Here is a 26,461-nt window from a genome sequence, read left to right as displayed (position 1 = left end):
TATGAATATTGAAATCGATTTATATTTTCTTTATATTGCGAAACATACGTGACATCACAAACTCTAACCGTCTTCTCATCCAGCAATGGCTGCATAGAAACTTGAAGATAAAAACCGAACAAATCATAACTTTTGAACGGACTGTCCGATTTTCCTCAAACTTTCATCTTATTTGGTTGACTTGTCCTTTAAGATCAAAGTCTCGGAAGGATCACTGTGGCATAACGGATATGGCCCTGGAGCTTTTCTAGCTGAAGATCATGAGTTTGAGTTCAGCCCGATGCGTATAGACCCTTTAACAAGGTGGTGTTATTACTTTCCCTTCTTTATCCCAGACGCGCAAAATGTGTGTACCTGGCAGTATTGATGTATTGATCGATATGGAATCGGTTTCGTCTGAAATCATATGATAACCAAGTACAAACACATGATAGTTTAGGGATTTTGCACTGCTTTATAGCCGACGACGAGGCAGCCGGAGGGGGCTCTCACAAATTGATGCTAGCACGGAAGAGATTGTAATGCATGGGTAAATGTTCACCACATACAGCGGTGTCTATAGTAACAGTCAAAACAATGTGACCACATTGTTGCTTCTTCGGAGATCTCATGACATAATAGATTATTAGCTGGAGGAAGAGGGTGGATGAGGCAATGCACTGTCGACAGGACAGCTACTAGTATCCTGTGTATGTCTTGAAATGTTGCTCTTTGTTAAACTGACAATGAGAGTGAGCGAATCTAGTCGACCGACGGAGGAGAGGGGTGGGTGTTTGTAAACTGATGGGGGGGGGGACAAGAAATCTGATTAGAGATTTATGTGATATCTGCTTTGTAAACTCCTTAATCGAGATATAACCTAAATTTAGAGGCAACGGGTTAACATTAGTAGAAGTCCCTGAGAGATTCCCATTCTCAGAGGGCAAACGGCATCGGCGAGTGTCGGGGAAAGTATTTTAACTTCTAAGGATTCCTTTTGCAACCTCTTGCCTCACGTTTCATCGAGGCCTGTCCAATGCAGCAAAAGCTATATAGGATAGGGATTATCTGGATGTGTGCCAGAATAGACATGAAGAAAGACTCTCTTGATTTTCCCCTTATATATTGTAAACTCCTTTCCTGCGATTTTCCGACATTTCCGTAGACTACGTGCATGCAGGAATCACCGAATTCTCTTTAATAGGCAAATGAGTGTCGTAATGATACAAGAAGAGAAGTAGTCATACATTTCTGTAATCATGATTTGAAAAATTCATACAGGGTTGAATCATCTGTATTTTAATAGCCTGTAGGGAAATATAATCTATAGTATCGGGATGAAAACACTCATGAATCAATCGTTGACTATTGCATGAATTTTTGTTTGTTTGTTTGCAGCACCACAATCCTTGAACACTATCCCCACAAATATCCAATCAGCGATTAACACAGATTGATTTTTTTAAAAATGTTGAAAACCTATCTGTTCCAAAAGTAAGACATCATTATAGCTCTTATCTAATTCCACTGCTAGTGATCTGACAAGTGTAAGGTCATTGTTTATTTGTTTTGTTTTGTTTTGTTTCGTAGCCTAAATATTGTTGATTTCATGTATTTTGATAGAACTGTTGAAGAGCTTTGAGTCTGTGTAGAAAAAGCACTATATAGATATTGGCTATTATTATCATTATCAGTATTATTAGCTGTTTGTATGTTTGTTTGTTTGTTGTTGTTGTTGTTTTTTTTAGTTTAGGCGCCCTCCTCTGCTACGAGGTGGCGCGGAGTCTCGTCCGAAATCACAACATGCAACCTGAGCACCTGTTTGCGTCGGGAGCGTTAGGTCCACACGTGAGTGTTATATGTTCTCCTTTCGTGTTTTGGGTCCGCTTAACCACTTCCGTGCCAGGGACTTTGGACCATGCGTGCAATATGCTCAGGGAAGGGGGTGGTTCTGTGCTAATCAGCACTCGAGGCACACGAAGGGTTAACTCTCTTGTGATTGACACTTAAAGATACCAGTGCCAGGTAAAAATGTCGGAGGCGACGATGTCACAGACAAGAATGCCAGACCTAAAAATGTCAGTTTATGTATAATTAGCGGTAAAAATGTCAGGAAGAATATCTTTGGTAATGTCTTAGTATTAAGAGTGTCAGAGATTTTTTTAATGGAAATTAAACACAGATATTGAATCTGTCCAAGGATGTCATCAAATGCTGGTATTTTCACCTCTGACATATTAGCTCTAATATCTAAGACCATCTGAAGAGTAATCACCCCGCATCCCCGCACTCCATACCACCACCATCACCACCACCATGGTAACCATGGTTTCTGGTATATGGGGACTGTAACAAAAAAACCCGCACTGTACTTCTTAATATCGACACACTTCCCGGGGAATGAGAGATTATCTTCTCATTCAGACACACGCATTTTCCCTTCACGAAGCCTTATATGTATCATGATAAACGTGCATGCATTTTGATACACTTGCACCCCCACCCCCACCCCCCCCCCCCCAAAAAAAAAATACAAAGCAAGCACAGACATTGATCTCGTCGGTGCAGTAACGTGGTTTCGACGCTAACCACTCCGTACGAGCAATGCACGCGTCTAAACAATGTTCCTATGATACTAAGATCCATCTATGTCATCTGTCCGGACACTCGCTTATCGGATTATTAATTTCTCCGCACTCACTTCCTCAAATGGTCTTCCCCACATAGCTCTCGTACAATGTGACAATAGCGGCGAAATAGATTCCTTCCCCACCCCCTTGTTTTCTTTTCTGTGATGCAAGACATGTAAGAAAGGCAATGATGATGATTTGAAACCCACAAAGTATCCATGGGAATTGCTATGTGATCATTTTGATTTAGTCAGTGTAGTTACGACTTCCTGTATTCCTCCAGTGAGATAACTTCGGTATAATATTCGTTCTAGAGGAGGTGCTATCGTGGTTAGATATCTTCTTCTTCTTCTTCTTTTTCTATCTAACAAAAACAAACAAACAAACAAACACGGTAGTGACATCAACACGTATCCGCTATGTCAGACCCAATTGATCTTTTCAGTATCGGGGTCACGAGACATGACCTATAAAGTTTGACCTATACAGATTGCATCATTTCACCTGACGAGTGGAGCAAAACTTCAAGTACAGTAGTAATAAAGCGCATGCACAGATGATCCAGGACTCGACATTATCCGCGTGGCCCAGTGGCCCGAGCCCCCCCCCCCCCAAGAAACAACAACAATAACAAACAAACAAACAAACAAATTGGTGTCGGGTCACCAAAGTTCCGAAAAGGCTATTTTTTGGTGGTCCGATCGGGCGCCTAAAATTCAAAATTGATTTTTACGTTTCCTTCGATATAGGGGTCACTGCGTTTCTTTCTCGGACCACCAAAATTTGAAATCCAAAAATTTTAGTAGTCTGAACGGGCCACCAACGAACACAAAAAGCACACCAACGTCTGTCATAACAATTGAAGAGTTTTATAGCAAAATGGACTAGGCGTCATTCAATAAAAACATTCCAAAGTAAGTCCAGCATCAGATATAGCAAAATATAAACCTTTCTCGTAATACCTAACTTGCAACATATAAACAAGGAATTTTCTAGAAGTTATGATTAAAATATATATCCTTTATTTTCTTATTACTTTCTTTGCTTTTTAGCAGCTTTAATCACAAATATCTCAACTTAACAAGAATGGAGTTAGCTCGTTCTGCAATAAAACTCTTCAATTGCAAAGTGGACTTGTACTGTCATTGTTGTACAAAATGTTTTCAGATGATTATTGAAAGGAGCAGCTCAAAACGGGTCGTTGTGTCGATATTGTATGCTGTGTATAAGGAATTGCAATGTGCCGACAAGAGGGGGAAATGAAAATAGATATGATTTGCTGGCCTACCACCACCAAAAAAAAAAGTTAGTGTCGAACCCTGTTGATAGCAAAACAATGTCGTTGAAAACCTATACATGTCTACAAATACACACAAGACACAAAACACATCGGGTGAAAACCCATAAACACACACACACACCTATAGAATCCGGGTTTTGTCCGTCAATTGTACGGGTTGCTCACATTACTGCTAGTATCAAGTGCTTGCGCTACATCAGTTAAAGACATGTATATAGTTTTGGTTGAGATGGCGGATTTAGATTTTGAATTTTAGATAATTGGAAACCATTTATGAAATATCAGAGAGAAGACAACTGCAAAAGGAATTTAAAGTTTAGTTGTGAAAATCGGTTTTAAAATGGCTGAGATAATAAAAAAAAGTAAAGCAAAGTGGTCCTGATAAAAGGTCCCACCTTTTGTCGGACCGCTCTTTTTTTTAATATTTAAGCTATTTCAAAACCAATTTTCATCAAAACTTTGAGTTTCTTTTGGAATCGTATGCTCTAAGAGGTTTTTCACTATCTCATCGAAAAGTTGGAAACCTGAAGTCCCATTTCAGCCAAAACTATACCATCCCTTTAATATCACACGGTGGATAATGGAAAGGAAGTCGTTCTCCGCATCGAAAGCGTCTGTACAAGAGCATTGTCCTTTCGCGTACTTTCCAGACAACAAATGTTGAAAGTGCTTCCTTGTTAATACTGAACTCTTATCATCATTAAGGCGTAAACAAATCAACGCAATTCGCTACCTTTTTCCAAGAAATCACGATAGGCCATCAGGCCAAGAGCATTCAATCAAAGTAGGCTTGAACCTGGATATTCATTTTATATGCTTGGTAACAAGCTGATTTTTTTTTTCAGGATAAGTTACCCTTACCAGGAGAAATACTCACATTACCCCTGTTTTGTCCTCATTGCATTGGTTACCTGTTGAATCTCGCATTGTATTTAAACTATTATTATTTGTTTTTCATTGCATACACGGATCTGCCCCAGAGTACAATGTTAATTTACTGACATTTTATAATCCTTCGAGATGTTTAAGGTCATCCGATTGTAGATTGCTTGTTGTTCCAAAAACGAAGAAATCATGGGGGATCGGTCATTTGCACATGCTGGACCTTACCTGTGGAATCAGTTGCCTCAAGCTATCCGTCACATTTCGAATGTTGATTCCTTTAAAGTTGCCCTCAAGACTCATTTGTTCATGACCATTTTCCAGTAGAATTGTATATTATGATGTATATTTTTTTCATTATCATTATTGTGTCATTCATTTTCATGTGCATGTTTGTGTAAGGATTTTTGTATTTCATAACTTACTCTTCTATACTGCGCCTTGAGCACGTTAACTGTGTGGAACTGGCGCATAATAAGTACCCTGTATTATCATTATTATTATTATTATTAAGTCCAGGAATATGTCTAAAATAACGTACTGAAAATCCTCATGAATCCTCCTTGGGCGTTTTTGCAATCCAAGAATGCGTCTAAAATGGCCGCCATTTTCCTGTTTTCCTCATAACTTTGCAAGTATTATAGGTATCACCAATATACACTTTTAATGTCTCCACACACACACACACATTATACATAATGGTTGCTCCGTGGATGTTATCGCTCCATGGACATTTACTTCGCCCATAATTTGCTCCGCTGACAATAATTGCTCCGTCGAAAATCGCTCCGCCGACATTTTCTTCAAAGATACGGCATATGCTCCACTATATGATTTTTACAACATCTTTTGATATACCATCATTTTACAATCAATGAAATATTCAAATAAATCGATGGTTAATGGCTAGATCATACCCAATTTCATCTCTTTCAAAGCATTGGCTAAAGAAAGAAATAATAAGTGTGCAAAATAATTTCTGAATGATATATAAATGTTGCCAGCTCGAGAATCATAGTTTCATAGTGAAATCATTGAAAGGGCACATTATTGTATCAATGTAGGTCCTCCTTTATGATTCAATCGTAAGAGAGTTGGTAGAGCACTTGACGGCGGTGCATAGGTCGTATCTATGAAAAAAAAAAATGTCGGCGGAGCAATCGTCGGCGGATCAGTTAATGTCTATATACCTATATTCGAAGCAAATGTCGGCGGAGCAATTGCCGGCGGAGAAAAGGTGTCGCAGAGCATTTGTTGCGGAGCAATGTTCGGAGCAATACAATTGTCGACGGAGCATAATAGCAGTATCACCATATACCTACAGATATTATGTATAAATACATAAGCAGGGCTCGACACTAACGGTGGCCCGGTGGCCCGGGGCCACCGAAAACGCAAGTCGGGCCACCAAAATTTCAGAAATGAAGAATTTGGTTGCCTGATCGGGCCACCAAAAAAGGTCGGATGTTTGCCTTTAGGCCACCAAAAATAAAAGTTAGTGTGGAGCCCTGCATAACGATAGATATGTCATTATATGTGTGTGTGTGTGTGTGTGCGTGTGTGTGTGTGTGTGTGTGTGTGTGTGTACGTTTGTGTGTGTGTTTCGATAGACGAGGAATCCTACAAAAAATAGTTATTCAGAGATTAATTGAAACACAAAGTACCAATATTACTTGGACTCTTCCACAAATCCAAATGGCGTCCAAAATGGTCACAATTTCTTGTTTTCTGAAAAGTTTGCAAGTTGATAAACGTTTGCATACCTAGAAGATACGGTTAATAGCAATGGTTTAGTGATCCCATAACTCTGTTAGCCTTGTCGCATCCTGTGTTCAGGTGTGTCTATCAGGTGTATATGTTCCCCCTATAACGTCACTCATTAGTTTACTCGTTTCATATAATACTCATCATTTTTCCCCTCTTGATTATAGCATGTACGTACTGAAGTACTTATTTCACTCGTGTGTCTGTGACGTCATCCACGATATAACGCATTCTCATGTATACTTCTGTCTGACGTCGTTTTGTCATCACCATAATGATGTAAACTATACAGTGAGTCATAGAAAGTCGTTTTTGTTTTGTTCTTTTTAACTGAAGGTGGTTATACTTTGGTTAGTTGAATTTGTGTGAACTTGTCAATGAATAGAAGGTTGGAAAATGTCTAATTTCAGCTGCAGGCATCGAGGAAACCTGGGCAAAAGAAAAAAGAAAAGTTGAGCATTTTTCAGAAGTTCTATCTGGTATGAATATGGTGCCATTATAACACTTTGATAGCGGAAATTGGTTGTTTGTTTATCTCCTTTGCCTATTCTTATCAGCAAATTCTTTTGACAAATCTTTGTTCTAAGTGTCTGTATGACTAGTGATTCTGAGATGGGTAAGTCTACTTTGCTGTGGACTTAAATATTCTTGTAATGCTGTTATAAAAGTTTATGATGTATTTGTTTTGTAGGTACATATATAGTGGAAAATAAGCAAACATTTTATATCAAATATTTTCGTGAAACAAAGCGAGGTAGTACAGCATAAGCCATTTAAAGCTGCTTTTGGCATGCTCTTTTTTTCTTCCTGTTTTTCCAAAAGTCGCCTCTAAGACAAAAGCACCGCAAGGGATGGGCTAAAATGAGTGAGGCGCAATTCTTGGACAACCTACGAAAGCTGGGCGGCACTCCGCCCGAAGTCATGGCGAACGAGGGACTAATGAAGCTGTTCTTGCCCTGCATAAGGTCGGAGTTTAAAATCGTTGAGGAATACGAGTAAGTCAGGAGAACCACAAATGATTTTGATAAATGAATGCTCATCTTGAAGTACAGATCACTATCTTTGGGTCTTTGCACAATATACGTAAATAACACTTTTTAATTTTGTAATCCGAGTCGTCAGGTTAGTGTTTAACCAAATTTTTAACACGCAGGTCATGTCTTGTGTCCGAGAGAAAAGAAGATATACTGAGAGAGAGAGAGAGGGGGGGGGAGACAGAGAGAATGGTGTGTGTGTATGTCACAGTGCAGTACAATACAATACAATACAATACAATACAATACGATACAATACAATACAATTAATGTTTAATAAACTCTTCTGATGAGGTTCAGAGCGCTCACAAAATTACAGAAACGGAACATTATTCTCTAAAGACAATGCAGAATGATAAGCGAAAACATTTTGACTAACCTGCAAACCATCATTAAATTTGGATGTCTTCCTCTTTTCCTTTCCTCCTCTTCATCCTCCTCCTCCTCTTCCTCCTCCTCTTTATCCTCTCCTCTTCCCCCTCCTCCTCTTCCTCCTCCTCCCCCTTTCTCCTCCTCCTCTTCCTCCTCCTCCTCCTCTTCCTCCTCCTCTTCTTCCTTTCCTCCTCTTCATCCTCCTCCTCCTCCTTTCTCCTCCTCTTTATCCTCTCCTCTTCCTCCTCCTCCTCTTCCTCCTCCTCTTCTCCCCTTCCTCCTCTTCATCCTCCTCCTCCTCCTTTCTCCTCCTCTTTATCCTCTCCTCTTCCTCCTCCTCCTCTTCCTCCTCCTCTTCTCCCTTTCCTCCTCTTCATCCTCCTCCTCCTCTTCCTCCTCCTCTTTATCCTCTCCTCTTCCCCCTCCTCCTCTTCCTCCCTTTCCTCCTCTTCATCCTCCTCCTCCTCCTTTCTCCTCCTCTTTATCCTCTCCTCTTCTTCCTCCTCCTCCTCCTCTTCCTCCTCCTCTTCTCCCTTTTCTCCTCTTCATCCTCCTCATCCTCTTCTTCCTCCTCCTCTTCCTCCTCCTCTTCTTCCTCCTCCTCTTCCTCCTCCTCCTCTTCCTCTTCTTCTCCGTCGTACAGTGACCCACCACCAGCGAAACCATACCTGTCATGCCCGCTAACGTTTTTTCATGGAACTGAGGACTTTGCAGTGCCTCAAGATGGTATGTTATCTCGCATTCTTCTATCTCTGATTGTATGATTACCTTAATAGGGTTGAACTAAATGCATCAGGTATGATGTCATCCGAAAACATCACCACACTCCCAGATATTCAGGTCGTTTTTTGAAATGATAAGCTGCTTCTAAAGCAATCTCACTTAAAAACAGAAGTTGGGGGATTGTGCCTTCAGTTGTGCTGCTCCAAAACTTTGGAATGAATTACCTGAGACAATGAGGAAGGCCCCATCACTTACTGTCTTCATATCTTTGTTGAAGACTTACCATTTTTCAGAAGCCGTTGATCATTGATAATTCGTTATTTATCTTTTGTGTGTCTAATCAGTAACAATGTTAGGAGCCCTGTTACATCACAGCGCAGTAGAGTATATTTATATAGTAGCTTCGCTACACAAATTTGTCTGATTATTAGATTATCATTATCTCAAAAAGAGCACTTCACTATACTCATCAAAATCCCAAGTCTAACGCTATATATTAAAACTGTGAAAAACACTTCGAGTGTTGCGTTTAATAACTTAATAATGGGATGGTTTATAGTGTTGATTGAGATGAGGATTTAGCATTTAACTTTTGGCAAGATACCTAGAAACTACTATATGAAATGTTAAAGAGCAAACAATTCTTCGAGGAATTCAAATCTCATTTAATGAAAATCGGTTTTGAAATAGCTGAAATGTCAAAAAAAAAAACACAAAGTAAAACAAAGCGATTCTAATAAAAGGTGGGTCCAACCTTTTATTAGGATCATTTTTGTTGGATATCTCAGCTATTTTAAAACTATTTTTTATCAAATAAACTTTGAATTCTTCCTAGAACTACAAGCTCTTTCATATTTCATAAGAGGTTTTTCAATATCTCACGGAAAAAAAAAGTTGGAAACCTGAAGCCCCATCTCAAGCGGAACTATACCATCCCTTTAATTGCTCTGATACTCCCACTACAGGCCCTACACATTTAAATGGTGTAATCCTCACACAGTTTCAAAAGGATCTCCGTGCATTAGAAAAGTATCGATTTACAGCAATATGTGTTCATATCGATGTAATTTGTTTTGCATTCTATTGAAAGCAATGAAATACGAGGTGTGGGGAATGTAACCACCTCTCTTTGTTTAAATATACAGATTTGATAAAAGTTGTGTTTTATTTTCTGTAACAATTTTCCAGAGTGGGTTGCAGTTACGACGAGCAAGTCCTTCCACTCCGAGCTTCTACCGGGAGGACACTTCTACCTTATGCAGGATGAAAACACTCGCCGCATCTGTGCTCGAATAGCTGACATCCTTCCCAAGAAGCAATGAAGAACTTCCGGGGTCACGTCGTCGCTGATGCCCAAGCAAGGATTAGCGATGGCGCAATTGATTGTTGAACTGCATTACAATCGATCGCCCATTGTCCGTTGGAGATCGATACATTTCATTTTTCTTTGTTTTAGTTTTAATTTCATAGCACGTCTCTATTCGAAAGTCATCGATGGAAAGCTTAGCACCTTATCGAGCAAACCCGACAATATTCAACTTATGACTTACTAAATTCCGTAAACCCAGCAATCCGGCTGGACTTATCGGTTTGTTAGGTTCTTGTATCCTGGAGGGTGACACGACATTTGCTCCTGCGACAACTGATCCAGTTATATCTTCTCCAAGGACTTAGGGTTAGGGTTATATGATAGAGATTTAGTTTTAGTTTGATGTGAGGACTAGGATTAGGAGTAGGGTTATCAAGGATTAGGATTAGGAGTAGGGTTATGTTTTGGGGTAGAATTTATGTTTGGCTTAGCGTGCAAATATTTCATGGGAGCTAGTTTCGCAGGAGCAAATGTCATGGAACCATCCTAGAGAAGACCTTGCCTCTTTATTGTTGAGTAATCAATCGAGCTGACCCGATAGCATTCAACTCATGACTGATTAAATTCCGTACATGAAAACCAGCGGGATGGTTGAGATGCCCTGAGATGAAAACCTTGCCTATTTATGGTGATAATGATTTGATCAACAGACAAACTGGGCTGTAAGAATTAAGTTCTTGCAAGCTTTCCATTAGGCCTTGTGTAGTCCTTGTCTGCTGTTCACAGCAGACATGGGGGGGGGGGGGGGGGGGGTCAGATGAGGTAAATTAAGTTATCCACGTGGATACAAGCCTTGCTTTGAAACGGATTATATTTCTCTGTTATTTTATTCTAATATCATATGACTGCTAAACAACTTTTGCTATATCGATTTCATCTATTACATTGTAAAAGATTATATGATACGAAAGTTTTGTTTTGCTACAGTTTTATATGTTGCTTATAAGTTATAAGAACGATTTGCATATATCATTTTGTTGATTGGCAAAACATAAATCAGTGGTTGACTTGAAAAAAAAAAAGGACACTGGCAAATAGGTCAAAATATATATTTTGTTTTCATAGATAATTATACGCATACCTTTAACAGAAAAAAAAAGAGACTATCGCCAAGAAAGTTTATCCAGGCTTGCCCATCATAAATGTAAATTGGGTTTAAAAAAAATTGCGATGTGTTAAGTGGGAACATAATGAATCGGATAGCTCCTATAACGACATGGGGGGGGGGGGTAACAATGAAATCATTAGTATATTAATAAATCAAACTTCTTCTTTTTTGTTGATGTAACAAGCTGTCGACTTTTCTACAATAATGGTCAATTCTTCACATAATTTATATGAAATGATTTTATTCATATCGTCAGATAAATATTTTCTCAGAATTACTCTGACAGACTGCTGGGTCTTATTGTATGCAATAATGTGTTAGTACAATCACCTATCGTGCGTGGTATATTTGGCTTGTCAAAACCACAACGTCGAATAGCTTGACCAGTTCGGTTCTCAAGATAACACCACAGTCATATTACTGTAAAGGGAAATGCTTACCATGAGAAAATATGAATGGCGTTTTAGTGTCTGTGTGGGCGAGCTGCTTTCGACTGTGAATACCCACTGAACCATTGTTGTACTCGAAACAGAAAAATGTTTGCCGCCGGAAACTAAAACTGTCATTAGTGCTTGCACTTCCGGTTGTACTATATTAATTGAACTGTGTCATTAAAGTAACCGCATGTTTCTCTGATACAAAATTAGCAAACATTTTGTATGCGAATTTGATTTAATTCTATGGCTGAAGTTGAACGCATTTCATTGCAAATTGAAGGTGGTCAGAAAGTATGGCAGAATGATTTCAGTCGATGGCAGCTAAATCATGTATTCTAATACACGTATTCACATCATGGGTATCATGTCAGTGAACTCCGTTATGGTTTCACCGCGATGCTGGCGTGTAGTTCTATTACAGTTTTCTGATGGTAAAAATAAATGGGCCCTATCTGAAGATCGTCACACGAACACACATGCGTGCACGCATATATCAAACACAATTTTGACTCAGTACCAGCTCAATATTTCTTCCAATGTCATGCATTTTTGACAATGATATCGATATTGCATGTACATGTACATGTCCTTCACATCTCTGTTCTATATGATGTGTCTTGTGCGCGTGCATTCTACGAATGTACCGGTGTGTTCTCTTTGCATGCAAGCAAAACAAATTTCCAGAAATGGACATTAAAATCAAATCAGTGAAGAGTTAAATGAAGATATGTGCTTAACTCTTGATTTCAATGATGTTACAGTTAGGGACTGCCTGATTTCTAATGGTATCGAGCGAGATTTCAACTCCATGCTTGAATTGACAGTGATAAATTGAGAAATCGAGAAATATTCAAATACACAATACAGTGAAAGATTCTCCATAATTGGACATAGAAGAAGAAAGTTATGTAATTGCAAAGTTCATGAAAACATGCAAATCATAAGAAGTGGCAATACCATTTCGCCTCAAGTCTACCCTTAAGCGTTCTCTTATAAATCTCAAAGTAAAGAAATTTCTACCAAGTTATGTTCGTGTTCGCTTTTAGTCCTCCGCGTTATCAAAGTAAAAATAGATTTGGAGCAGATTTGCACTGTAAGTTTTGGCTCAGCACCAAGAAAATAGGATATAGTCTGAGAGCTGGCTGCTGGTCAATTTACCCCACCAAGCCCAAAAGGTTTGACCCCTCAGAGTTGCTGGGGCCACCCTCCTCATTAGAAAACTGCACGTCAGCCTGGTCCCTGAGGGCGGGTTCGGCCCCCAGGGACCCCCCGAAAAGGCCCTCCGGCGGGTGTAATTTACCCCATGGAGCCCATGGACCAAACTTGGCCTATATGAATGTCCTATGGGTGTACATAATCAAAATATAAAAACTGACAAAATATCTGGTCGGGAAAGGGGTTGCCAGACCGCTTGTTTGCAGGCACAAAACCTTGTTTTTGGTCAAGGAGTCTGCGCCAAGACTACACTGTCCCATCGGCCCTGTGCTGTAGCGTCTCCCACCAGCCTAAGGGACAGTGCCAGTTAGTGCATGTAGTAGTCTTAGCGCAGACTCCTTACACCCAACAAGGGTTTGTGCCTGTAAACTACCCGTTTTCCCCTGGGACCCAGGGTAGTTTGCATGCACAAATTGACCACACACACACACACACACACACACACACACATATGTTCACACATGACTCTATGTATATACCATACTAAACATGTCACTATAGGTTTCTCAATAATGCAGCCATAATACCTTGCACTTTAATGTCAGACCTATAAGATGTTCAAACCTTTTGAATGTTTTACATGTATATTGATACTATCAGTGAACCCTCAAGCAGGTACACTGAAGAGATTTTGAAATTTGTGTGAAATTGTACTGTGTTTTACTGGCCACACAACCTACTTACCCTTAGTATGTATCCACTTTCATCAGACAATAAATAAATATATATATATAATATATATATATATATATATATATATATATATATATATATATATGTATATTTTGTACACATATATTTTTGGAAAAATCCTGAAATTTGAACCCTTTGTTGTGAGTAGACTTTAGTTATATATGGCTGAAATCATGCATTATGCTGAATTGCTGTATGATAGACTAAAATACGAAATTATGTTTGATGTTTGTGTGAACAAATTCATGCCAAATACTGGTCAGTTCAGGAATCATAGCCTGCGACTGAAACAGTCATGTGTAATGCTTATCAGGCCTACATTATGTAATTTATGTAAGCTTTAGTCTTCCAGAGTGTGATGCATATGGCTTAATGAACTACATTGTGACTGTGTATGGTATGATAATGTGACACCCTGAAAGTATTATCTTTTTTTTTTTGGGGGGGGGGGAGCGAGGTAGACAAAGTATCTCATAAATGAGGAGTTGACAAAAACTTCTGATATAAAAGAGAACAAAAGAACACAACATGTAAATGCTCCCAACGTGCATGCTATTGCTAAAGAAAAGAAATTAAACTAACATTTTACTCAGCTGGTAATGTTATGTTCCAATGTTGTATGTATATGTCCAGGGTTAATGGCAATCATACTATGATGTGCTGTTTGCAGTAGGCCTATGTGACACCATAGGTTGAGTTTTGTTTGTGTGGGGCTGGGGAACAGAAGATGAAGTATCTCCAGAAATAAGTAGTTGACAAACGTGCTGATATAAAGAGACCACAAGACTAAGTTAATACTCTCAGCCTATATGCTATATAAAAAGAGAACTATTTCATTATGATGATTAAGTTTCAGCTTGGTGTGTACTGGTCACGGTCAATGGCAGTGTTTGCAGTATGTGACACCATTTGTGTGGGGCTGGGAACTATTATAAATAAAAAGTATCTCCAGAAATAAGAAGTTGGAAAAAAAAAGTGCTAAAGAAATAAAGAGAACACAAGATCAAAGTGAATGCTCTCAGCCTGTTTATTTTCATTACAGAAAGTTAGCATTCTATTGTGAAGCTTGTTATTTGATGTTTCAAGGAAGTTCAGCAATACATGTTTGCAATTAATGGAACACCATAATTATGTTCCTAGCTCTTATAGATATGCAGATATTTGTCCCAAACTATGAGGTGACATACACTACTGAGTATGAAAATGGATCGATATCATTTCAAAAACCATTAAGCTCCTTCCTTATGTTATGCAGTTTATTCTGATTTGGAATTTATTAGAGTCAAATAAAGGAAATGTTGGCATGGATGCTGTAATTCTTGCCTATTTTATACATCAAAAGGTGGTTTTTATCAGCCAAAAGCACAAAAAGTTATTAGTTTGAGGTTTTCAAAAGAATCTTATATGAGGATTGAGACTTGTTATTTGTATAAAAGAGGATATCAAGCAGGAGAAAGAGAAGTAATCCAAGCTAAATCCGACTTAATGTTGACATGAACTTTATGAAAGGTATGTTTAATGGACTGCTGATGAAAATGTTTACTAAAATGTGTTATACAACTGGCCTTTAGTGCTGTAGTGGTTAGTCTGAAACTGAAGTCTACTCACAACAAAGGTGTTATTTCAGCATTTTCTGAAAAGCTCTATTTATGTATCATAATGTGAATACATCATACAGAAAAAGTAGGCTGTGTGGCCAGTAAAATATGATACAACTTCACACAAATTTCAATTTCTTCAGTGTTCCTTAAAGGTGTATTGATAGTATGAAAGTAAAAACATTCAAAAGGTATGAACATCTTATAGGCCTGACATTAATTATGTGCAAGGTATTATGGTTGTATTATTGAGAAACCGAAATAACATGTGTAGTGTTATGGTATATACATAGAGTCATGTGTGAACATATGTGCGTGTGTGTGTGTGGGGGGGGGGGGAGTATATATGTGAGTGTGTGTGTGTGTGTGTGTGTGTGTGTGTGTGTGTGTGTGTGTGTGTGTGTGTGTGTGTGTGTGTGTGTGTGTGTGTGTGTGTCAATTTGTGCATGCAAACTACCCTGGGTCCCAGGGGAGAACGGGTAGTTTACAGGCACAAACCCTTGTTGGGCGTAAGGAGTCTGCGCCAAGACTACTACATGCACTTCTGGCACTGTCCCGATCCCTCAGACTGGTGGGAGACGCTACAGCACAGGGCCTATGGGACAGAGTAGTCTTGGCGCAGACACCTTGACCAAAAACAAGGTTTTGTGCCTGCAAAGAAGCGGTCTGGCAACCCCTTTCCCGACCAGATATTTTGTCAGTTTTTATGTTTTGATTATGTACACCCATAGGACATTCATTTAGGCCAAGTTTGGTCCATGGGCTCCATGGGGTAAATTACACCCGCCGGAGGGCCTTTTCGGGGGGTCCCTGGGGGCCGAACCCGCCCTCAGGGACCAGGCTGACGCGCAGTTTTCTAATGAGGAGGGTGGCCCCAGCAACTCTGAGGGGTCAAACCTTTTGGGCTTGGTGGGGTAAATTGACCAGCAGCCAGCTCTCAGACTAATAGTTTAATGGTCGTAACAGGAGATCGAGCTATGATCTTGCTGATGGGCGCAGATTTGTTGGTTATAGTTATAATGCAGTGTTACCATCAATGAGGAAACCATGATTAGTTTCACATTAAAGGGATGATACAGTTTCGGTTGAGATGGGACTTCAGGTTTAAAACTTCTTTTGATGATTTTTTTTTTTTAGATAAGAAACCTCAAATGAAATAAGAAAGAGCATAAAATTCTATGAGAAATTCAGAGTTCATTTGATCAGAATTGGTTTTGAAATGGTTGAGAGATATTGATATCCAAAACGAAAGGTTGGACCTACATTTTCTTAAAGGACAAGTTCACCTTCATAATTAAGGATTGAGAGAATGCAACAATAATAGTAGAACACATCAGTGAAAGTTTGAGGAAAATTGGACAATCGATGCAAAAGTTAAGAATTTTTAAAATTTTTGTGTTGGAGCCGCTGGATGAGGAGACTACTACAGCTTGTGAGTCATATGCGTACAACAGCATAAAGAAAATGTAAAAGAAAATTCAACATATTTTTACTTTTTTCGCATAATAATAGAGCACTTGACTTGCCTCTTTCTAAAGGCGGGGGGAATAATATTACCCATAACATTTGTCGGTAACGAGTCAGGGGAATGTGTACTTTTTTCAAAAGATGGAATTTTGTGAAATTCTCTTTATATTTTCCTTATATTGTTGTACGCATGTGACATCTAAGTTATACATACACTGCAGTAGTCTTCTCATCCAGCGGTTACTGCACAAAAACTTCAAAAATTCATAACTTTTGAACGGATTGTCTGATTTTCCTCAAACTTTCACTGATGTGCTCTACTAATATTGCTACATTCTCTCAATCCTTATGTTTATGAAGGTGAACTTGTCCTTTAAAATCGCTTTCTTTTTTAACTTTGCTTTGCTAACTCATCGAGTAAACTTTGAATTCCTCTTAGAATTATTATGCTCTCTAATATTTCAAAAAGTGGTTTCCAAGTGTCTCGCAAAAAGTTAAAAACCGAATCCTCACTTCAACCAATACTACATCATCCCTTTAAAGCAAGAATGAGATGTTTTGACTGGCTGTGTCTTGTGTACTAATAGGATGCCTTGTCACGGAAATGGAATAAAAATGATTTCAATGCAACTGTAACTCCCTCTTACCTGAATAGGCCTATTAAACCAATAATACCGTAAACCGCGTTCATCGATAACCTGTGGTTTCATTTTTTTGAATTATTATGATATCCCCTTTTGTTTGCTTTTGTTACCGCAATTAATTGGACACCGCTCCGGTGTTATATTGCGGAGATATGTTGCCATGGATAGCGTTCCCGTTTCCTTAAATTGCTGCACATAGTACGCATGGCATGACAAGGTATGGAATTGTAACCGCAACTTAATGGAAAACCCCTGTACAGGTTGGTTTGGGGGGTTGTTTTTGTTTTTGTTTTGTTCTGTTTTGTGTGTGTGTTTTGTTTAGGGGATTTTTGTGTGTCGATTGTCCAAAACAGTATGTCATGAGCATAATGAACATGAAATTAGTCAGCATTCCGCTACTATACACTGTGCACTGAAGGAAGCTATGTAGTGTGCTTATAATGAATAAATGAGTAACGGTTATTTCTTCATATACCTGTGAGGACGAATTTAGTATCGCGCAATAATCCCTGAAGTAGTCCAAATGCTCTTATCATGCTAGGCATGTTAGATTTGTGTTTCTGTTCTAACTGACGGTTTTACGTTGAGTCGGAATAGTCGTAATAGTGTTGTGATAAGGTCGCCTCTGTTCTTCCTCTCTCGTCACCAACAGGAGCATAACATTTTTATTTTTATTTTCTCTCTTTCTTCATGACCACAAGTTCCTGTGACAGAACACGGTAGAAATATCATATAATACATTGTATACGGGTGATGTTCGTTATCCCAAAGGTCGTCAATTCTAAAATGAAAAAAAAAAACAACAAAACAAAATAAAATAAAACAAGAAAGCATGAGGAGGCCTCTGTACAGATTGAAGGCACCCCCCCCCCCATTCTTTTCAATCAAACAACCAGTGCCAAGGCATTTCTAAGTAGCTCATGCTTTAACAAGCAGTGACATATCCTAAGCAACTGATAAGCCAGCATTACTCTTATCCATTAATCCAATCTGAGTTCTGATAATACGGAGCATGCCTGTAGCCTACATAATATGTGGCGCTCGTAACTAGAAGGTACCAGTAGTCACTTTTTAAATACTGTGGCACAAACACGCAGCGATAATGCAGACAGGTGCATGTACAGAGAGTGGTTTAGTCAACCAGGAATTTCCTAAACATTACATTGATTTTGTCCAGTTTGGTTCCGGACCAAAAACTGTCCTCCTTATATCCGCTCAAAACATTTTTTTTCTTTACTTTTTTATCTAATTTTTTTGCCAGAAATTATCTATCTCGCAGAATAAAACCTTTCCATAACAGGTGAGTTGGGATTCGACCATTTACCTCATTAAAAGCGGATTGTCATCGCATCCGATCTTGCTAACCGATCTCTCCCTTGCGCATTATCACTGTAAGATTTTATACCCCTCTCTCTACCTTTCCACTTTTTCTTTGTATCATCCCCCCCCCCCGTCACACACACACACACACACACACACACACACACACACACACACACATACACACGCACACACACACACGCACACACACACACACACACATACACACACACACGCACACACACACACACACACTCATTTAAGTAAGTGGGTCTACTCAATAAACAGAAAGCTCCACTTCTAGTAGGGTTCTATTTGCATGTCCTCTCTTCCTTTTTCTTTTACTTTCAATATTTCAACTCATTTATGAGATAAATATGGGGGGGGGGGTGTGAACATGTAGAAATTATCAGATATCTCAACTTAAGCGATGACGAAATGCAGCCGTCACAAGGGAAACAGATAAATTCATGTCTTTCTTTCAAACCAATGAGAAAATCATGTAAACATATGCACAGACATTTTGTAACAATGTGTATTCTTTATTCTGTGTCATTTTATATAATCTGTATAAACCCCGAATCATCTTTACACAGGGCTCATACTCTGAAAACAAAAATCAAAAAAGTCATTGTACACATAGATCTATCTAGTATACCCTAGACTGTATCAATAACAGGGCATATCTGAATATAAGCAGTACGCCCACTTCAACTCTTGTTTTAATAGCAAGGAAAAAAAAAAATGGCGTTCCACTATACAAAACATGTACAGGTTTACAGTTAGTCGTTTGACAAGCATGTTTTCACATGTACAATGAACTTTCCCCTCGCAAAGTTGCGTCATAAAATGGCACAAAATCCGTCGTACTCTGCACAATTTCGGTGGCATCAGTGACACTGTCCTTCAGATACAAAAAAACTACAAAAACAAAAACAAAAGACACCGACGACACGAACAATGACCAATCACTAGCACTGACTTGAAGCAATTAACCCCTGCTCACGGGAAGAAACCAGTGTGCCATGTGGCAACCCTATGAGAATCACATTATATCGGAGGTAAGGAGTCAAATTCCTTGGTCTGCACTGGTAATACTGTACACACCCATTGAGCTACCATCATTACATAATATGAAGTACATGTATACTTCGGCTATAATCCACACTCTCTCTCCTCATTGGCAGGGTCAAAAAGTGACCAGGCCTTGGATAGTGTCTCATAGAAACTGTTGAGGTATGGTAGAACTGATACATTGACCGCCTTATTATCTCTTCCACCGGACAAAGGTTGAAAGGACCATACAATGATTTGATCAAGTGTACACCAAATCAGTGTCATGAATGCACTATGATGTCTACCGCTCCTATTTCAATCTCTTTTGTTTCACTTTTTATTCATTCATCCTATTTTTTTAACCTAGTAGTGTACCCCAGGAACATTTTGAAGCCATTCTGTTGGAATTTGACCAGCATTGGAGCACAGATATCTGTGCATACAGTCCAAAGGAGAAGTTCCACTTCAGTCATTACATGACATGTGTTTCCTAGGATAGCAATGTATATATTTTCTGTCATTGGACTAAGGATTTCCAAAGTCCATTGGTAAAACCTAACACTTCACCCACAGCATCACTTGCCTTCCTAATATTCTTTCTCTTTTTATCAGATAATCCAAATATAGATTTCGATCCTTCATCATCATCAGCCTAATTGATTTAAACAAAAAATACAGAAAAAGAAAGTTGGCCAACAGTCCGAATCTTGAGCCCGCGTACAGTTTGGGCAATTTTTACATTTCCTTCACAGTCATCAAAGAGACGCCCAACGTATAGAAGGGGTCAGAGTTAGATAAACCTGCTTATTAGAATGAAGTTTGGTAATCATACGGGCAAAGCATGGTATTCAAGAGACAAAACAAAATTCTTACCATCATCTCATACCACGCACTCATACTCATACCCGTAAAGGAGATTTAAGATAATGAAGTTCCTTGAAGTAGTTGAAGAGAAATTGTAGAGGTTTTTTTAATGATACAGGTAGCCAACAAAGCCATAATGTATAGGAATCTCCTGTTCCCAGCTGCCCAACTTTCATTGAGAAAATAAATCTGGCATCCTTCACGGCTTCTTCCTACTTTGGGTTCTCGCTGCCAACAACAACACTGGGGTTTTCCCCATAGTCTGAGTTCAAACTATGCTATGAACCTGGAGATACCATGCCAAGTGCACTTCCAGCACTGGTGCGCACAAATAAACATAAACAAAAATGACAAAACAACAAAAATGTTATGCCAAAGTACTTATTTAGAAGTTGTGGTTTCTACTGAACACTCGAGTGGTGGTGGCACAGAAGATTTTAACAAATACATGTACAGTAGCTGTATGAGCCTCACCGTCAGGGGTAAAAGTGGAAAAGATTTTGAAATAATAGTCTTATAATTGTACAAGCAGATCCAACCAGTTAGTATTCCTACAAGTACACCCCAAGCCACCTCCCCCTCCCCCCCCCCAAAAAAAAAAAAAATAAATAAATAAATAAAACTAATAATAAATAAATAAATAGAAAAACAAAAAATAAAAGCAAGAAAAGAACAAGAGAAAAATCTGTCTACACAATTACAGAGACATTGCCTTAAATGGCACGTCGGGAGGTAAGGCAAGGAAAAGCCAAATCATGCAAAAGTAAAACTCACAATGTATTGACATTGCACATCAATGACATGTTTAAAGAGGAGTGGGTCTGACATGAATTAATGTCATTTAAACATACAGTGTTGGCATAGCAGAGAGTAACTGCACAGGGCTTATCAATGTCATAACTAGGAGGCGTCTGGTAATTTTTCATTACAAAAAGCATTCATCATTTTCATTGAGAAAAAAAACTTTAAAAAAAAATGATTAGCTCCTTCACTTTAAAGTTGATGAATAAGAGTATGGATTGAAGTAGCCTTTTCTTGAAAGAAATGGCCTCACAAGGACAGGATAGCATAACAAGTATCAGCTGAAGACACAGATAACATCCAAGAGTAGATTCCAGCAATCGGTTCGCGTTACAATCACATGACCCTTCAAAGTAAAACATCACACCGATGTTATCACATGATTGCTTATTATTCCAGTAACTTATCCTTACATCCTGACTGATATGAACCCAAAACAAATGGCAAACAATCCATGGAAATGTAGCACCCAGTACGTGCCATACACCTTCAAGAAAGAGTTCTGAGTACTACACAATACAGCCAAAATGACGGCTCTGTTGGCCTAGGGGACTATGAAGGGTACTAGAAGGCTATAAATAAATGATAAAAAATATGCTTGCATATGCACACACGCACACACACACACACACACACACACACACACACACTCACAGACTCTAGTTTTATGGCAGACATTGTATGACATAAAGGGTACCCTCTTACGCGGGTATTTGCCTTGATTGTCGCATACAGGTTACCTTTACCAGGATGTGGCAGAACCCCCTTCTCCTTTTCAAGAAAACAAAAAACAAAAACAAAACAAACAGAAACAAAACAGAGCAAACTAAACAAACTCTGGGAATAAGAGAGCAAGATGCACCTGCTGAAACCACCTGACTCCGGGAGGAACAAATACTGCAGCAATTTTCAAGGGTGTGTACAGTTCTGGTCGAGGTGAGGATTTAGCTTTTAACATTTTGCGAGATATTCAGAAACCACTCTATGAGATGTCACAGAGCATGCAGTTCTAAGGGGTATCAAAAGTTTGTTTGATGAAAATCGGTTTTGAAGTGGCCGAGATATCCAAAAACAAGGTGAAACAAAGAGATCCTAATAAAGTTGGGGCATGTAGTCTTTTATTACTATCACTTTTTTGGATATCACAGCCATTTGAAAACCAATTTTCATCAAATAAACGTTAAATCCTTCTTAAATTTACATGCGCTTTCATATTTCATAAGAGGTTTTTCATTATCTCACTTAGGAATGTTAAAACCATGAATCTACACCTCAACCAGCACTGTATAGTCCCTTTAAGAGCTCAAAATGATAGCCCCTGTCTATGTAGGGCTGGTTGCCAAAAAACCTGGAGATGTTGGCAGTGACTTTTACAACTGCAGGTGAGGCTTACTGGCTAGAGCGCACACAAGAGTAGGCAGAGGTCCTTGAAAACAAACTGCAAAACAGCCTTCCCAAAAGCAAACAGGTTGAACATCACATATATGGGCAATGCCACGGAAACCAACCCTACCCCTGCCCCTCCCCCTCCCCCCTTTCCTCTTTTATGATCAGTCCTTATTCACGCATGAAGTAACTGTGTACACCACACAATGCAAAAGAAGGAGCACCCTTTGGAAAAGTAAAAACCAAACAGGCTAGCAAATGAACACACATACATTTACAGGTTGTACATGCACAAAAACATTCCTTGAGCACAGCTTCAGCTCTGCAAATGAATATTTAGTAGTAATTACTGTTTATAGAATGGGTAGCGAGAATGCTGCGATCTGATTGGTCGAGAGCTGTGTGTTCATTTTTACTGGCCGCACGCTGAGTCACAGTGGTAAACATGTTATCGCGCACTTAGCAAGAGTACGCGTACTTGTAACAAATGTTCGCGCACTAAAGCAAGCGTTCGCGCACTCGGCTTGGCCATGCATCCAGTAAAAACTTATGCATGGCTGGCCATGCATCCAGTAAAAACCGTAAGTACGGGTATGCATGCCCTTTACGGAAAGCCAAAAGGAAATGCATCCAGTAATTTTGTCATCGGGTAACACGATAGAAAACTGGGTTTTTGACAAGAAAATTACCCATTCTATAAATCAAATGACGCACATGTCTTTTCGTGCGTCAGTCGGAATATAGTGTGCATGCGGTAACTATGGAATTTAGCCTAAACCCACTCGGCTTCGCCTCGTGGGTTAAGCATTCCATAGTTACCTTATGCACACAATTCCGACTGACGCACTCAGACCTGTGCGTCATTTGTATATTGTTGTTTGTGAAAAGTACTATTACAGAGTAACTTATTGATGAGGCAGGTGGTAGCTACACTCTTAGGATAAATAATATGGGGAGATTAAGGCTGTTAAGGTGTGTTTTTTTTTCATTTTTTTTTTTTTCAGATTAAGATCTTCACTAAAAAAAAAAAAAAAAAAATGTGACTTTGCTTACTTCAACACACACAGTCTCTCAAGTGTCAGGTAACACATTCAAAACCACTCTCTCTTTCTGTTGGACTGAAATTAATTTTCAAATTTCAATATTTCATTCTCAGTGCATTTGAAGGAATCATCCTCTTAAACATCTGCAAGCAATGTGCAATCAAAATCAATATATCAAAAACAGAGCACAATGATATTTTTTTCTCATTATAGGTGCCCAGGAAAAGCTGACAAAATTGATCCCACACCAGTAGGGATGAAAATACCTATGTGCACTCTTTTGTTGGGGGGGGGGGGGGGGGGGGGGGGGGAGGGAGGGAGGGCGGGAGGCAAAAATGAGAATATTCCGCAACTATGAAGGTCCCCGTCCGGTATTGTGACATCAGGTGGCAGATAACACCCGACACCCCATGAATGAAGGAAGCAACAGACTTAAAGGACAAGTTCACCTTCATAGACTTGTGAGATGAGTGAATGCAGCAATATTAGTAGAACACATCAGTGAGAGTTTGAGCAAAATCAGACAATCCGTTAACAAGTTATGAATTTTTGAAGTTTCTGCTCAGTCACGGCTGGATGAAAAGACTACAATGTACTATAGCTTGTGATGTCACATGAGTACAACGATATATAAGAAAGAATAAAGAAAATTCAACATATTTCCATTTTCTCACATAACAAAAGAACACTCGACTTCTCTCTTTCAGAAGGCAGGGGAATAATATTACCCTTAACATACGTCAGTAGCAAGTCGAAGAAATGTGCACTTTATTCAAAAAGTAAAGTTTTGTGAAATTCTCTTTTTATTTTCCTTATATTGTTGTACGCATGTGACATCATACACTGTAGTAGTCTTCACTTCCAGCAGTGACTGCGCAGATACTTAAAATATTCGTAACTTTTGAACGGATTGTCCAATTTTCCTCAAACTTTCACTGATGTGTTCTACTAATATTGCTGCATTCTCTCAATCCTTATGTACATGTATATGAAGGTGAACTTGTCCTTTAAGATTATCTAGCAGATTACAATTGAAATTCAGAGGCACAATATCAATTTTCCATCTTCTCTATTCACAATTTCCCATCTCTGGCTACACTAGCATCTTTTGTTTTGTTTTTGTTTTTTTCAAACCTCATTTGCGGGTTGCAATGAGGTCACAAACTATGCCCTCCAGTTGTTGTTTCCCCCCCCCACCCCCCCCCCCCGATATGAATGAATAATCATGCATTACAAACTTTCGATAACACCCCTGGGGTTGTTGTACTTACTCAAGTAGCTCAAGTGTACAGATGTTTCGCATCGATTCATACACACTGGCCATTATCAAGTTCCATCTATTCCTGAGTTTCCATTGTATCCTGCCAGGGCTTGAAAAAAAAAAATGCTACAGGCGATTGCTTCAAGCGAGCAATAATAAGTTGTGCATATTGTTTTTCATAAATTTGTCATCCAAATTCAATAAATCTTACCAATTTGTAATCTCTACTAAATTTACTGGGGAAGACATGAAAACATAAATCTACAGCACTCCCACATTTTGCATTTTTTTGCATGAAATTATCACCATTTGGAAAACAAGAGCCGTGGGGAAGGGGGTGTGAACTAACAAACATGTTACTCCTAATGGACCCAACTGACCACCACTGTCAAAAAACAAAATTTCTGACCCTACCTGAATACAGTGTGCCCTGACTGTACTACATTTTGGATCCAGAAACAAAGGTAATGTTTGAATTCAAACAGATTTAGACTGATTTTACCAAGCTCTGTGAAAACTGTATCATGTATTTCAAAGCAGAAGAAGAAAGTGCTCATTTTATCCATTGGGGCCAATCCAATCTTCTTACCCAGCCCTGGGTGCCCAATCAGTCCATCACTGTCACCGTCACAAACAATTCATATTATTACATCTCAGAGAATCTAAATGCGATATGACTTGCTCTACTACATCAGGACATGAAAATTAATATCTTTCAAATTTGCTCACATTTGGGCCCTTTTGGGCACTGCCCTGCAGCCCTTAAAGGGCCCTCCAAAGTGGCCATCACTGGGGCCAGCAGAACTATACAGGAGAACTGCATCTCTTGTCCAAAAATAATGATTTCTACCATGACGAGAATGTGAAAACTGTACCGACAGCAGCGACTAAAGCACATGACGCACATCGCTAAATGTATGATACCCGACGCACGATGGGGTGAAGAGCAATCACAATTGTTCATCTGAGCCGACGGGTCAGGTGAGCTGTTTAGTTTCCTCCCACGCTCACAGACACTGGACGAGGGCACGGTAAAGGTGCCGGGGCGAGCCTTGGAAATAGAGTTGGTATAGAAGCGAGCAGTGCTGCTGGCGAGGCCTTCACAAGACACCCCAGGGATCTACAAAGTGTGACACGCTGATAGGCTCCCGGTGAGATACAACGCCATCTATCGCGCCTACGCCACGTAGGCATATTCGTCCGTCGCCTGGGTGCGCTCCAAGTACTGCTTGGTCAATGAGCGCCTCAATGCACTTCTTGATCATGCTGATGCTAGGAGAAAAGCGTGACCTTGCTTGGCCGATGACCTGAATGGGATGACATGAAAGCCATAAAGAAATTCTCAACTTAGTGCATTATTAGCTCAGAGTGCAGAGCCACTCAAAGTTATAAATTATGAAACAAAAAAGAAGCAGTCCTTCAGCCCTTGCTGGCAGAATGTATTCGAGAATAAACAGGCTGGTTCATCTTTTTTTCCCCAATGGTAGTCCTGACTTCAATCATATACAGAGTAGG

At 39.3% G+C, this 26,461-nt stretch overlaps 1 protein-coding gene across 3 annotated transcripts in view; it reads left to right on the top strand.

The window, feature by feature from the left end:
- Window positions 1-10,243, top strand: part of LOC139725709 (S-acyl fatty acid synthase thioesterase, medium chain-like) — a 38,022-nt gene extending 27,779 nt beyond the window's left edge. For all 3 annotated transcript variants that reach the window (XM_071636792.1, XM_071636793.1, XM_071636791.1), the window contains exons 4-7: window positions 1,728-1,827; window positions 7,378-7,550; window positions 8,605-8,687; window positions 9,873-10,243. In XM_071636792.1, coding sequence (XP_071492893.1) covers window positions 1,728-1,827; window positions 7,378-7,550; window positions 8,605-8,687; window positions 9,873-10,006 — 490 coding nt within the window. In that variant the 3' untranslated portion in view covers window positions 10,007-10,243. The remainder of the gene's footprint in view (window positions 1-1,727; window positions 1,828-7,377; window positions 7,551-8,604; window positions 8,688-9,872) is intronic.
- The last annotated feature ends 16,218 nt before the right edge of the window (window positions 10,244-26,461 follow it).

This window comes from Diadema antillarum, unplaced genomic scaffold, assembly GCF_040938485.1.
Source record: "Diadema antillarum isolate AM-2024a unplaced genomic scaffold, OU_Dant_1.0 seq00000054_RagTag, whole genome shotgun sequence".
Lineage (NCBI taxonomy): Eukaryota > Metazoa > Echinodermata > Echinoidea > Diadematoida > Diadematidae > Diadema > Diadema antillarum.
This window is presented reverse-complemented; position numbering and strand designations above follow the sequence as displayed.